General features: G+C 37.1%; 1 protein-coding gene across 1 annotated transcript in view; it reads left to right on the top strand.

The window, feature by feature from the left end:
• klhl14 (kelch-like family member 14) overlaps positions 1-13,103 on the top strand; it is a 160,811-nt gene that overhangs the window by 11,640 nt on the left and 136,068 nt on the right. The window contains exon 3 of the mRNA XM_063041632.1: positions 9,851-9,972. Within this exon, the coding sequence (XP_062897702.1) occupies positions 9,851-9,972 (122 nt within the window). The remainder of the gene's footprint in view (positions 1-9,850; positions 9,973-13,103) is intronic.

Genomic DNA, 13,103 nt, shown 5'->3' with positions numbered 1-13,103 from the left:
GGCCTGCTGCATTCACCAGCAACTTTTATGTGTGTTCCTAGAATAACACCTCTTCCTCTCCCTACATTAAACACACCCCCCCACTTAGCAAAATCCTGTATTTCCTACTTCTGTAGAAGTTGTACTTTATGTAATTCCCAGTTGATTGTGACCATGGCACTAAAATCCGGTAGTCTGTATTATAGTCAGTAATGTAATATAATAGGAAAATACATAGCAATGGTGGTGTATAGCAAACTTCTTTTTTGCTGCTTCAAATGACTATATATTTATACACACACACACTGCCTATAAAAAGCATTCACACCCCTTGGACATTTTCATGTTTTATTGTTTTACAATATTGAATCACAGTGAATTTAATTTGGCTTTTTTTGACACTGATCAACAGAAAAAGACTCTTCCGTGTCAAAGTGAAAACAGATCTCTATAGTGATCTAAATATAAAACACAAAATAATTGATTGCATAAATATTCATCCCCTTCAAGTCAGTGTTTCGTAGATGCACCTTTGACAGAATCTATAGCCTTGAGTCTGTTTGGATAGATCTCCATCAGCTTTGCACATCTGGACACTGCAATTTTTCCCCATTCTTTTTTACAAAATTGCTCAAGCTTCGTCAGATTGCATGGGGATCATGAGGAAACAGATCTCTGCAAGTCCAGCTACAAATTTTAATTGGATTGAGGTCTGCACTCTGACTTGGCCACTGCAGGACATTAACTTTGTTGTTTTTAAGCTATTTTTCTGTAGCTTTGGCTTTATGCTTGGGGTCATCTTGGATCTAACTTGTCATTGTCTTGCTGGAAAACAAATCGTCTCCCAAGTTGCAGTCCTCTTGCAAACTGCATCAGGTTTCCCTGTATTTTGCTGCATTCATTTTACCGTCTACTTTCACAAGCCTTCCAGGGCCTGCTGCAGTGAAGCATCTCCACAGCATGATGCAGCCACCACTGTGCTTCACGGTAGGGATGGTGTGTTTTTGATGATGTCCAGTGTTTGGCTTATGCCAAACATAAAGTTAAATCTGATGGCCAAAAAGCTCAATTTTGGTTTCATCAGACCATAGAACATTCTTTCAGCTGACTTCAGTGTCTCCTACATGCCTTCTTGTAAACTCTATCGGAGATTTTATGTGACTGTTGAAGCACCCAGGCAACAGTTGTATGCGCAGTCTTTCCTATCTCAGCCACTGAAGCTTATACGTCCTCCAGCGCAGTCACATTTCTCTTGGTGGCCTCCCTCACTAGACCCCTTCTTGCACAGTTACTCAGTTTTTGTGGACAGCCTGCTAGAGGCAGATTTATAGCTGTGCCATATTCTTTCCATTTCTTGATGATTGACTTAACTGTACTCCAAGGGATATTTAGTGACTTGGAAATTTTCTTGTATCCATCTCCTGACTTGTGCTTTTCAATAATCTTTTTGCACAGTTGCTTGTAGTGTGCTTTTGTCTTCATGGTGTAGTTTTACCCAGGATACTGACTCACCAGCAGTTGGACCTTCCCGATACAGGTGTATTTTTACTACAATCAACTGAAACACCTTGACTGCACATGGTGAACACTATTTAACTAATTATGTAACTTATAAAACCAATTGGCTGCACCAGTGATTATTTGGTGTGTCATATTAAAGGGAGTGAATAATTGTGCAATCAATTATTTTGTGCTTTATATTTAATTAGATCACTTTGTAGAGATCTGTTTTCACTTTGACACAAAGAGTCTTTTTCTATTGATCAAGAAAAGCCAAATTAAGTCCACTTTAGCTAAATACTGTAAAACAATAAAACATGAAAACTTCTAAAGGGTTGAATGCTTTTTATAGGCATTGTATATGTGCCATATTATGCCATAGTTAGTCTGCAATATTTGTTTCCTTATATCAAAGAAAGAGCACTTAGTGTTTGAATAGTATGGATTTGTGTATGATCTTAATACTTGTGGTATTTTTTAATAACATCGCACAAATTTCTCAAATCAATTCAAATCAAATTTAAGTATCACTCAAACCATACATAGATACAGCAGAATGAGATGTTCCACTGGAGCCAAGGTGCAAAAAATTCAAAACAGCAAGCAAACATTCAAAAATAGCTAGTAACATATTTCAAAATATTGAGCAAAGAAGCATATTCACTTGAAATAAAGCAACATATATAGTCCACAGCCCCGAGTGACAATGTCCAGTAATTGATGCTACAATCTCCCGGCTGTGTACAGACAAACACAATCCAGCCTGTCATTCCACCCCTCGAACATGGGAGGACAGTACCGACGGGCTCTTCCGCATCTCTTAACTGGTCTGCAGCAGCAGGCAAGCCGGAGGCCTGAGACCTAGTTCTTGCTACAACTGAGGCTACACAGCTCCCAGGTCAACTGTCCCAACATGAACAAATCTTAACTTTTGATGAGCAACCAGCCTTTTTGTTTACATGAGTTTATTTCCTGGGTATCCTTCAATCAACACCACTGATACATAATATCTGGACATGTCATGTTGCTTCCTGAGAGAAGCTTATTTAGAGCAAATCATTATCAGTTTTTCCAACTTTATTATAGGAAATCCACTACATAGTACTGTAAATTGTTTTTGTTATATCCATAAATGGATGTGAAAGGTGCTATATAAATGCAAGTTTTTTTATTACATATTGCATTCCTTTTAGCCATAAAGATCTCTTTAATGAGCTATAGCTTTTTTTAGTTCTACAGTGTAGCTTCTTCAGTTCATATTACTGAGATAAAAACGTATAATCAAGTTGAAGTTCAACTTGAAGGTCAAGTTTATTGCCATTCACCAAAGTTGTAACCTTCTGGAAGATACCATAGGACCATGATCTGAACAGTCAAGCAAAAAAGTGGCAAATAAAATCCAGTCCAGCAGAATACAAAATAATATATTTGTGGAAGACAGATACCACAAGGAAATAGAAGATGTTGAGAAATGTAGAGAAGTAGAAGGAGCTTGGGTAGTCTGAAGGGATTTAAGGTTCTTAAGTAGACATACTATCCCCTTGCTCAGAATACCTTGTATAAAAATTATGCCACAGCTGGAATGCTGAACACAACTCTGATCACCATAATACAGCATTAGAAACAATAAACACAAGAGATTTTGTGGATGCTGGAAATCCAGGGTAACACAAAATGCTGGAGGAACTCAGCAGGTCAGACAGAATCTGTGGAAACGAATAAACAGTTGACATTTCAGGCCGAGACCCTTCATCAGTACAAAGAAATGTAAGTGAATATATCCAGGACAAGAAAATTATAACAATGAGGAGTGATTGGATAGGCTGGAGTTGGATCTTTCTGGAATAGAGCAAGCTAAGTTGAAATGTAATTTTGACATTGATATGCCTGGATAGAGGGACAGGAAGGATTTATTTCCTTTAGCATACCAACTTTAGGTCAATAGCTCTGCAGCTCACTGACTGAAGGGATGGAGAAAGAATTTAAAATGTACTTGGCTATGCAGTCGAAGCACTGCAGCCTACTAAGATATGGACCAATAATTAGAAAGTGCGATTAAACTTCTTTATGGAAATGAGCATTTTTTTCTATGATTCTCTGAAGTATTATTTTTTATTACTAAATTGAAACTGGGAAATATTTTGGTTAACTTTGTTTTAATAATATTCAATAACTATGCAAGTATCTTGATTGTAAGGAGTGCATGAGTGACCATTTCACAAATGGTCTGCACACTATCACAGAGCTCAGAGAAAGTAAATTATTCCTGTTTATGAAATCATGATGCTAAGGACCAGATAGAATATTACTGAATACTGATCAAGTATTTTTCACCAGGGTGTAAAAGAACACAAGGTTGGCCTCTAAGTGGTAATCATTGAAATGAATTTGAAAGCATCTTGGGAGGCTCCTCAGATGTGCAAAGACAGTGAGAAGCTACAGAGAAGAAAAACAAAATCTGATGAAGGGGAGAAAGAAAATTCTGTGCCTTTGTATACTCCTCCTCTGCCTATTCCCATTATCTCTCCTGTTGTTCACTTTTCCTCTTTATTTGTTTCCCTTTTCATACCTATTCACGTTTCTGTTTGATTATGACTTCTCCAGATGTAGGTGCTCCAAATGTCAGCCTTCAGCTCCACTTTCTTTTCTGACTCATTCCGTATCATAAAGGGTGATCGTTGGCCATCTCAGCATCATTGCCAAAATCAACAGGATTCTTCTAAACTATAGATCCGATTGTTTACAACAGCTTTATACATTTTGTCATTTCTAACGTAATTCTCATGGACTGTCAAAATTTGCTGAGAGCTACAAATGAGGAAGAGCTGGATTAAAAATGATCCACGGGATTCAGCAATAATTCAGTTGCTCTGAAAACAAAGGTCACAAGGCCATTTCATAGCTTGGAAAAGATCAATCAAATGTTATTAGAACAGGAAAGATTAAAAAGGTTATCTCCTTGCTTTCATAATGATGAGTATCAGTAAGAAAGGTCTAAAGAGATATTTTGCATAAAACCAGTACAGAGTAATGTGACAGTGTGTTTTATATTCAGGAAGTTAAAGAAATGATCTGTCCTTTGGAACTCCCAATGGCATTCACCTCTCACAGTCATTGCATTTCAGAACACCTGCAGCCTGTGATTTACTGAAAGGAAGATTTCCTGGGAAACCCCTTACTATTTGCTTGGAAATGTTACTGCACAATTACCCTTAAATTTGTTTAATCTCAAGTGTATTTGTTGACTTTGGGAAAAGATTGGCATAGATATATTCACAAAAGGATTGTATTGATTTCTAATTGAGTAGAGACAAAGGGAATGGACAAGGACTTGCTTGAAACTTGAAAGATGGAATATTTAATAAGCAGATTGGTCTTTTCGCTGATTTCTTATCTTTGAGGATTTAATTTATTGTTCATTTCCTCATTCTTCATTCCAATGCGCTTTGATGTACACAACAGTTACGTTTAATGCAGACTAGATATTTCAGTATTATTTGTGATCATATTATTGATATCAATCATTATGTTTAACTTCTTTATACCATTTGCACTCATTCTTGTTGATCTCTTCATAATGAGCACTGATCCAAAATAAATTCCAGCCTTTGAAGGAGTGCTCATAAAGTTACTTATTTTCTCTTTTGTTTTCATGGAGTATGTTCTGTTGATGACAGAAGTAAAAGATAGAGCCATTTCATGTAGAGGTGGCAGAGTGCATATCCTTATGTTAGGTGTGAAACTATCTTGAGGTTTTTCTTATTCACTGCACAGCAGTTGCAATAATCTTAATAAAACAAGATCCATTGTATGGATGGATGTGCCAATAGGCCGAGTAGCACAAAGACATTAACATACCACAGAACAGAAAGATTTTGTGATGCACTGCATTTTATTTCTGAATCTAGATGTTTTTCAGCACATAATGCATATATCATCTCAAAGCTTTGATTATTTTTCTTAATAAATTTTGAGGTAATAGTAATATACATTAATGTATACATATATTATGATTTATTGGTATTTATACATGATGGCTGTATAGAATTACATTGAGTAAAATGATACTAAAGTGAAGTTTTCAACCGATAATCTCTACAGGCACTGAAATAAACCTGATAGGTTCAGTTTTCTATAAAAGATCAAAACTGAAAGCAAACTTCCTGAGGATCTGAATGAAATACATATCAACAGTTGTGCCAGTGATGTTCTCAGAACTGAGATATTAACTGTTTCTCTTTCCATAGATGCTGTCTGACCTGCAGAGATTTTTTCCAGCACTTTTCTAACATGTGAAATGGGATTTAACAATAAAAACAATTCTTTTTTTCCTGATTTAAATATGTTCGTGTCTGGATATAGCAGTCAATAAACGCTTTTGCTGTTTAATATGTGTGATCATGTTTACTCTAACTTACTAAACATTACGCCAACATGGAGAAATAAATTTATTCACAAATCAGACAAGTTGATTGTCAGACAATGTTGCAAATGTTGCACCTTAATTCCATTCTTCTTACTTTGTCTCCAAAAGCAAACTAAGAAATACTTTAATATAGCAGCAGTGATGCTGTTTTGATGACATTCTATATTAAAGTTGATCGTTCTCTTGATTCTGTTAGTAAATTGCAAACATTTGCAGAACCACCTTGGCTTGAATAATAATAAATCAAAGTCAAATTGTGATTTAAGTCAACTATGATTGAATGCATTTCCTACTGCTCACCTAAACTGAATATTAGATATAAAGTCTTGCAAGTATTAATTGCCACACCTTACATTGCCAGTGTTAATCATGACTTAGCTGAATGTTGCGTAGAGATGCTTCTCCACAGACTGAAAAGGCAAATCAGAATAATTGTTTGCTTTAAGTGCAATTACAAATTTATTGTAAAAAACATATAATTGAAAATTTTAATAAAGTTTTACTGTCAAGGTGGTCAGGAAGATAAGAAATCGAAACAGGTGTCAGCTACTTGTAACCGTTCTGTCACATAGATAAGATCATGGCCAATCTTACATCAGCACCACATACCTTGACTCCATTAATATCTGGAAATCAATCTCTGTATTGCATATATTTTTGTGATTGAACTTCCACAGTTGTCTTGGACAGAGAATACCAAAGGTTCATTACCATTTGGATGAAGAAATTTCTTGTCATCTCAATCCTGTAAGGCAGATCTTATGTATCTTACTGTGACTCATTTTTTTAAACAAAGCTATGGATCTACTTGTCAAGCTATGTAAAAGTTCTGTAGATACAATGAGTTCACCTCAGATTCTTATAAAATGAAGGAAATTTAGAATTAGTTTGCATTGTCTCTTTTTAGGCTTCAAAATGCTGGAACCCTAACACTGTTGCCTATGGTACCCCCTAATAACTCATTTATTTCTGGTTGTTCATTCCTATCTCTGGTTCCTTCTTACTTATCCTGCTAGTTACAAACTTAGAAAGTGTTACGGAATTTGCCAGACATAATTTTCCTTTCATGAAACAAAAAACGAACTGCAAGAAAAACACAGAAAGTTAAGCATCTGTGGAGGGAAAGTGGTGGTTGCCCATTCAGGTTGAGACCCTGCATCAGGACGTGATTTGCTGAGTTGATCCAGCATTTTATACTTTGCATCCAATTACTGCATCTGTAGTCTCTTGTGTTTCTTTTCATAAGTCCATGCTGACATCCAATTCTGTGCTTATTTTCTAAATTCAGTACTGTGTTTCCACATCTTTAATAGATCCCACTATTTTTCTTACTAATGATGGTAGGTCAGCTGGGTTATAATTTTATATTTCATATCTCCTTATAATATAGATTGAGACCAGTCAGACCTTTGAATCTGTGCCAGCTGATACAGAGATCTTATCAGTCCTATTCAAGTAAAATACAGTCTCAGATATTACAATAACCACTTGTAGCTTCTGGTTAGATATCCATTTCAGAAGGAGAGAGAGCACTTATGAATACCCTTCAGAGTCTAAGGTTTTCTTCATGATACACCTGAAGAGGAATCAGCCTACAGAATCTAACGGCATTGTTGTCCGGGCAACAAAGTTTGATGATACTTTGCCACTTTGAATTCAGGCATTCAATTTTTCCCCTTTGCAATGAAAGTAAGATCTAGCAGGTGCTTCCAAAGTAAACCAGTCTTATCATAATTATACCCTTACTCAGGCAAATAACCCCTCCCCCCCCCCATGAACAATTTCAGCCAACCCTTTTGGACATTACTTGTCTTTGTCTATATCATCACCTGCAGCCTTACCACTCACTTTTAGGTGATGTAAGTTCGCACAAGCTTTAGACACATAAAACGAGCCACAAAAGTTTCAAAAGTTCTGTCTTTCTGCTCTGCATACAATATGTTTTAAATCTTTGTAAAACTGATGGCTCTCTCTTGCGTTATTATATAGTTAAGCAGATGACAGTGATTTTGATTAGTTACCTCAAGAGTTAATAATATTTCCATTTTGAAAAATGCTTCAGATTGTAACTTCATACTCAGAGTGGATTTCATTGTACCTTTCCCTTTCACATACCTGGTCTTTGCCCTTCACTCTCTAAGCATTAGGAAATGCACAAGTTAAGAGCAAGCTGTAGGTCCTGGGAATCTGAAATAAAATCAGAGCCGATGGTGATAGGTCAGGCAATATATTTCATTGCAATGAGAAAAAGTTAGAAATTAATCATGTTTTATAGCGGAGGAAGAAAACCATTTTTGGTTCTGGTCATTGCCTTTGAAGAGAATGACCAACATTCAGCTAATTTGTCACAAAGAAATTCCAAACATGTGAAATCTAACAATGGAGCAATGTCTTGTTGGAATTTCTCAGAATTTCTCTCATTATTATAATGTATCCATTGTGATAACTTTCAAATATATTTGAATATTAGAGACATTGAAAAGCTTGTCTGACTGACAGGAGGCAAAGCTGTGAGCTCAGTTTTGCCTGCTGTCAGAGACTATTGGGGCATTTTAGGTGCAGGGCCTGCGTAGTACATTGCTAGAGGCTTCGGAGTACATAGAGTCAGCTTGATAGTGTTCTACATCCAGACCAAATCAGTACTAACTGAGGTTCAAATCTGGTTCAGTCTAAATCTGTGGAATTCATTCTGTGGTGTTGCCATTTACAGGCAATGAGGTACATGGATACTTTTATGAAGAAACAAATTCAATAATTTGAATTCTTCCATGGGTTGAATTTAATACATGTGCAAATGAGATAACTTCTTCAGCAAAGGTTCATTTAACTGGTTCCTGGGATGAGGAGTATGTCTTGTGAGGACAAGTTGAGCAGAGTGCCCCCAGGTTCAAGGGCTTGACAGGATAGATACGTCCAGATGGTTAAGATAAAGGGTTGATCTAAGTCATTGAATACACCTAGTATTCAGGCTGATTTGTGAATTGCAGAAGCGTCATTGGAGAACATGAAGACAATGAAATGGAGCTGAGGTCAAAAGCTAAATTAACCATGATTTCACAAAATGGAAGAATAAGCTCCAGGGGATGCATTGCCACTTGTTGCTCCTGTTTTACACATTCTTGCTGGCATTCTCATGGTGACTGGAGACAAATGGCATCGATTAATGACAATATTATCCAATGGGACTGACATAACTCTCCTGAATCTGAGATTGGTTTACTATTGTACTTGGATCTTTTGGATAACAAACAAGTTTGCCAGCATTATAAAAGCCAAAATCAATGCAAGGTAGATGGAAAAATTGTACCTCGAGTGGTTTTGCTATTTGTGAAAATTTATTTGGAAATTTAGCATTAAGCGTGTCCATTTAATGAAAAAATTTAAGAATATGATTTTGACAATCCCTGATGGCTTATCTCGTGAACATTCTGGTTCGTTGGCCTAAACAGAACAGATGGCCCTGGTCTGTGCTGTGTTAACATCCTACGATGGCAGAGGTACAATTAGCACCAATAACATTTAGAGGTCAATCTAGGATTTCTGCTCCTGAAGTGTACAGTGACCTCTCCCTGAAGTGTGTGTGTGTGTGTGTGTGTGTGTGTGTGTGTGTGTGTAAATATTATTTGGAAATAAGATGCATTCAACTCCGAAACCCCACAGTTGATGACGTTACATTATTCATTGTCAAAATTAAGAATTACAACAAAAAACACCAGAGAAAAAAAATACATTGGATATTTGTTCACAGTTTTAAAATTTTATAGGACAGATACTTCAAAAACCCTGTGATCCACTTCCAAATTATATACGTAGCAATTCTAAACCAGACCGAGACTTTTAGTAAGGAAATAACGATTTGACAGAATCTATTCCAACACTCATATCATGGGACATACTCATTTTGCATAATGAAACTCTCAATTTTCTTTGAATACTTTTTTCCAGAATTCGCTCCAGTAAGAAACTCCTGTTATTGGTTGGTGGATTGCCTCCTGGTCCAGATCGACTTCCAAGCAACCTCGTTCAGTATTATGATGAAGAAAAGAAGACATGGAAAATACTTACAAGTAGGTGTGGTCCCCAAAATCACCCCCATTAATTTCTGAGTGTGGCTGATGGAAATTTACCTGCATTGTTGAGGAAGGGCTCTGATATTGGTCCAAGGGTTGACTTCCTTTCATCCATCTTACTCATCCTTTCCGCAAATGACTTGGAATGCAATTGTATAATTACTCGCTTTTTAACAGTGAGTGCATATTTTTTCCCAACAAAATGCTTCTCTGAATCATTTCGTTTAGAAACAGATTCAATTTATTGTTCTTTTATCAATCACGTGTTGCTCATAACTGATTGATTTTGTCTGAAATATAGCACAGCGGGAGACATTAAATGAGATAACACACTTTAATGGCAGTTATCTTCAATTGTTTATTCTGAGGGACATAGCTTTTGCCAAGTGTTTTAAATATTATCTTGCTGTGCTCAAACTGTAAAAACATCAAACAAAGTAGCACCATCTTCTCTATTCACTACACACCTACGAAAGCATTCCAATTTTCTGAGCTCTGTAATCTTACTTGCTGTTTTGTTAAGAAAATGTGCACCAGTATATTCATTTTAAAATGCAGAATATGCAACAGCAACTTGTATTTGTAATGTAATTTAATAAGTACCATGTTGTGGGTCAAAATTTGACATGGACAGACATAGTCGAAGAGCATCTTAAAGTATAAAAGATAAAGAGTGCTGGAGAAGCGTAGGGAGAGAATTCCAGAGCTGAGGACTTGATAGCAGTAGAGAGTACAACTAATAGTGAAATGATCAAGTATGGGGATAGTCAAAGGCTTAGAAGAATACGGACTAAGTGCTGGCAGATGGGACTAATTCCGGTAGACAACTTGGTTAGCATGGACAAGTTAGGCTGAGGCATTTGTATCCATGCTCTATGACAATCACAATTCTTGATTCTCTCACAGTCAAGAAGCTGGCATTGCAGATACCTCGGAGGGAGATGGGGCTGAGAGAAATTAAAGGAGTGAATTTGGTTAAGGAAGAGTATAAACACAAACATAAGGATAACATCAAAATTAATATTAATTAAAGTTAATATTAATTATCATCAAAACTGCAAATGCATATTAAATCAATGCACTCAAAATGCTGGAGTAACTCAGCAAGTCAGGTAGCATCTATGGAAGGGACTAAACAGTTGACGTTTTGGTCCAAGACCCTATATCAAGAGTTATTTGCTTTCTAAAAGTGCTAAAAATTTGCTTTCCAGAAACAAAATACCTTAATCTTTTCAGGGCTTTTTGAAGGCTTCCATCAAAATCTTCCTAGAAAATTACACATGTGGTTTCATTTCTCCTGGATTTTGTTTTCCATCAATGGCATTCTGAGAAGTTATATTATTACTGCTACATTCCATTTGAAGGAATTGTTTAATTTGAGAAAACTTGAGTAGACAGATGTTATTGGGTCCTTCTCGTGGTCCACATGCAGTTTGGAAATGTTACTAAATCAGTTAAAGTAGGCAAATGAGAACATGAGGAGAATTAAATGATTTTAAATGAAAGTGAAACTACAAGTAACTGAAGCATTGACAGTACCTAAATACAATGAATCAGAATCAGAATTGGGCTTATTATCACTGGCATATGTCATGAAGTTTGTTGTTTTTGTGGTAGCAGTGCAGTGCAAGACCTAAACATTACTGTAAGTTACAATAAAAATAATAAGAAGAAAGAGTGCAAGAGAGGAATACTGAGATAGTGTTCATGGGTTCAAAGACCATTCAGAAATCGGATGGCAGTGGGGAAGAAACTGTTCCAAAAGAGATGAGTGTGCATCTTCAGATAACTGTACCACCTCCCTGATGGTAATAATAGGAAGATGGCATATTCTGGATGGTGAGGGTCCTTAGTGATGGATGACACTTCCTTGATGCACGGCCTTTTGAAAATGTCCTCAATGGTGGGGAGGCTTGTGACCGTGATGAAGTGGGCTGTGTCTACAATCCTCTGCAGCCTCTTTCAATCATGTGCATTGGAGCTTCTATACTGGATGGTAATGCATCCAGTGAGAATGCTCTCCACAGTACATCCATCGAGATTTGCAGTCTTTGGGAATATATCAAATTTCCTCTAACTTCTATTAGTGTAAAGCCACTGGTATGCCTTCTTTGTGATTGCATCAATACATTGGACCCAGCATAGATCTCTGAGATATTGACACCCAGGAGATTGATGCTGTTGACTCCTCAATGAAAACGGGTTCATGTTCTCCTGACTTTCCCTTCCTGAAGCCCACAATCAATTCCTTAGTTTTGCTGATGTTGAGTGCAAGGTTGTCGGTATGGTACCACTCAACCAGCTAATTTAGCTCACTCCTGCAAGCCCCCTTATTGGCACCTGTGGTTCTGCCAAGGGCAGTGGTGTCATTGGCTGTATATGGTGCATAATTTACTTTATAATTTATACAATGGGAAAACATGAGACTTTCTTCCAACTTGCTTCTATGTCTTTCTTGAAAGAGATAACATTTTAAAGGTTCTAGTATTGAACCGATTACTATTCCTGCGCCTGATGATACAGTGATTGCCAACAGATCTTCCAAAAGGGTGCTTAGCTGCAAGGTTTTATGAGCGCTCTATCGATATATGTAAACAATAGCTATGCTGTATTCAGAAATAATGGCTATGATATTTGTACCCACAGCTTTGCTGCTACAGGCCATTACTTCCTGTCATCATGTCCGTGTTAACAGAGTCCAGCAAGGGGAGGCTGGCTTTTGTGATGGACTGAACTGTGCCCACAACCATCTCCAATTTCTTGTGGTCTTTGGTACAGCAGTGATATATCCAGATAGGACGCTTCCAATGGTGCATCTATAAAAATTGGTATGGGTCAATGGGGAAATGTCAAATTTTGGTAGCCTTCTCAGGAAGTGGAAACCACTGTGAGCTTCCTTGGCAGTAACATCTAATGGTCGGACCAGGAAAAGCTATTACTCTTGTTTAGGTTGCTCAATCTTCTCCACCTCAGCACCACTGATGAGCAGCTACTTCCTCCCACTCCTGAAAACAATGACCAGCTCTTTTGTTCTCCCGACACTGAGGGAAAGGTTGAAGACTTGACCCCGTGTCACAGGGCTCCCTATCTCCTTCCTGTGCTCCGCCTCTTCATTATTTGAGATCTAA

This window comes from Mobula hypostoma, chromosome 1 (assembly GCF_963921235.1).
Source record: "Mobula hypostoma chromosome 1, sMobHyp1.1, whole genome shotgun sequence".
Taxonomy (NCBI): Eukaryota; Metazoa; Chordata; class Chondrichthyes; order Myliobatiformes; family Myliobatidae; genus Mobula; species Mobula hypostoma.
This window is presented reverse-complemented; position numbering and strand designations above follow the sequence as displayed.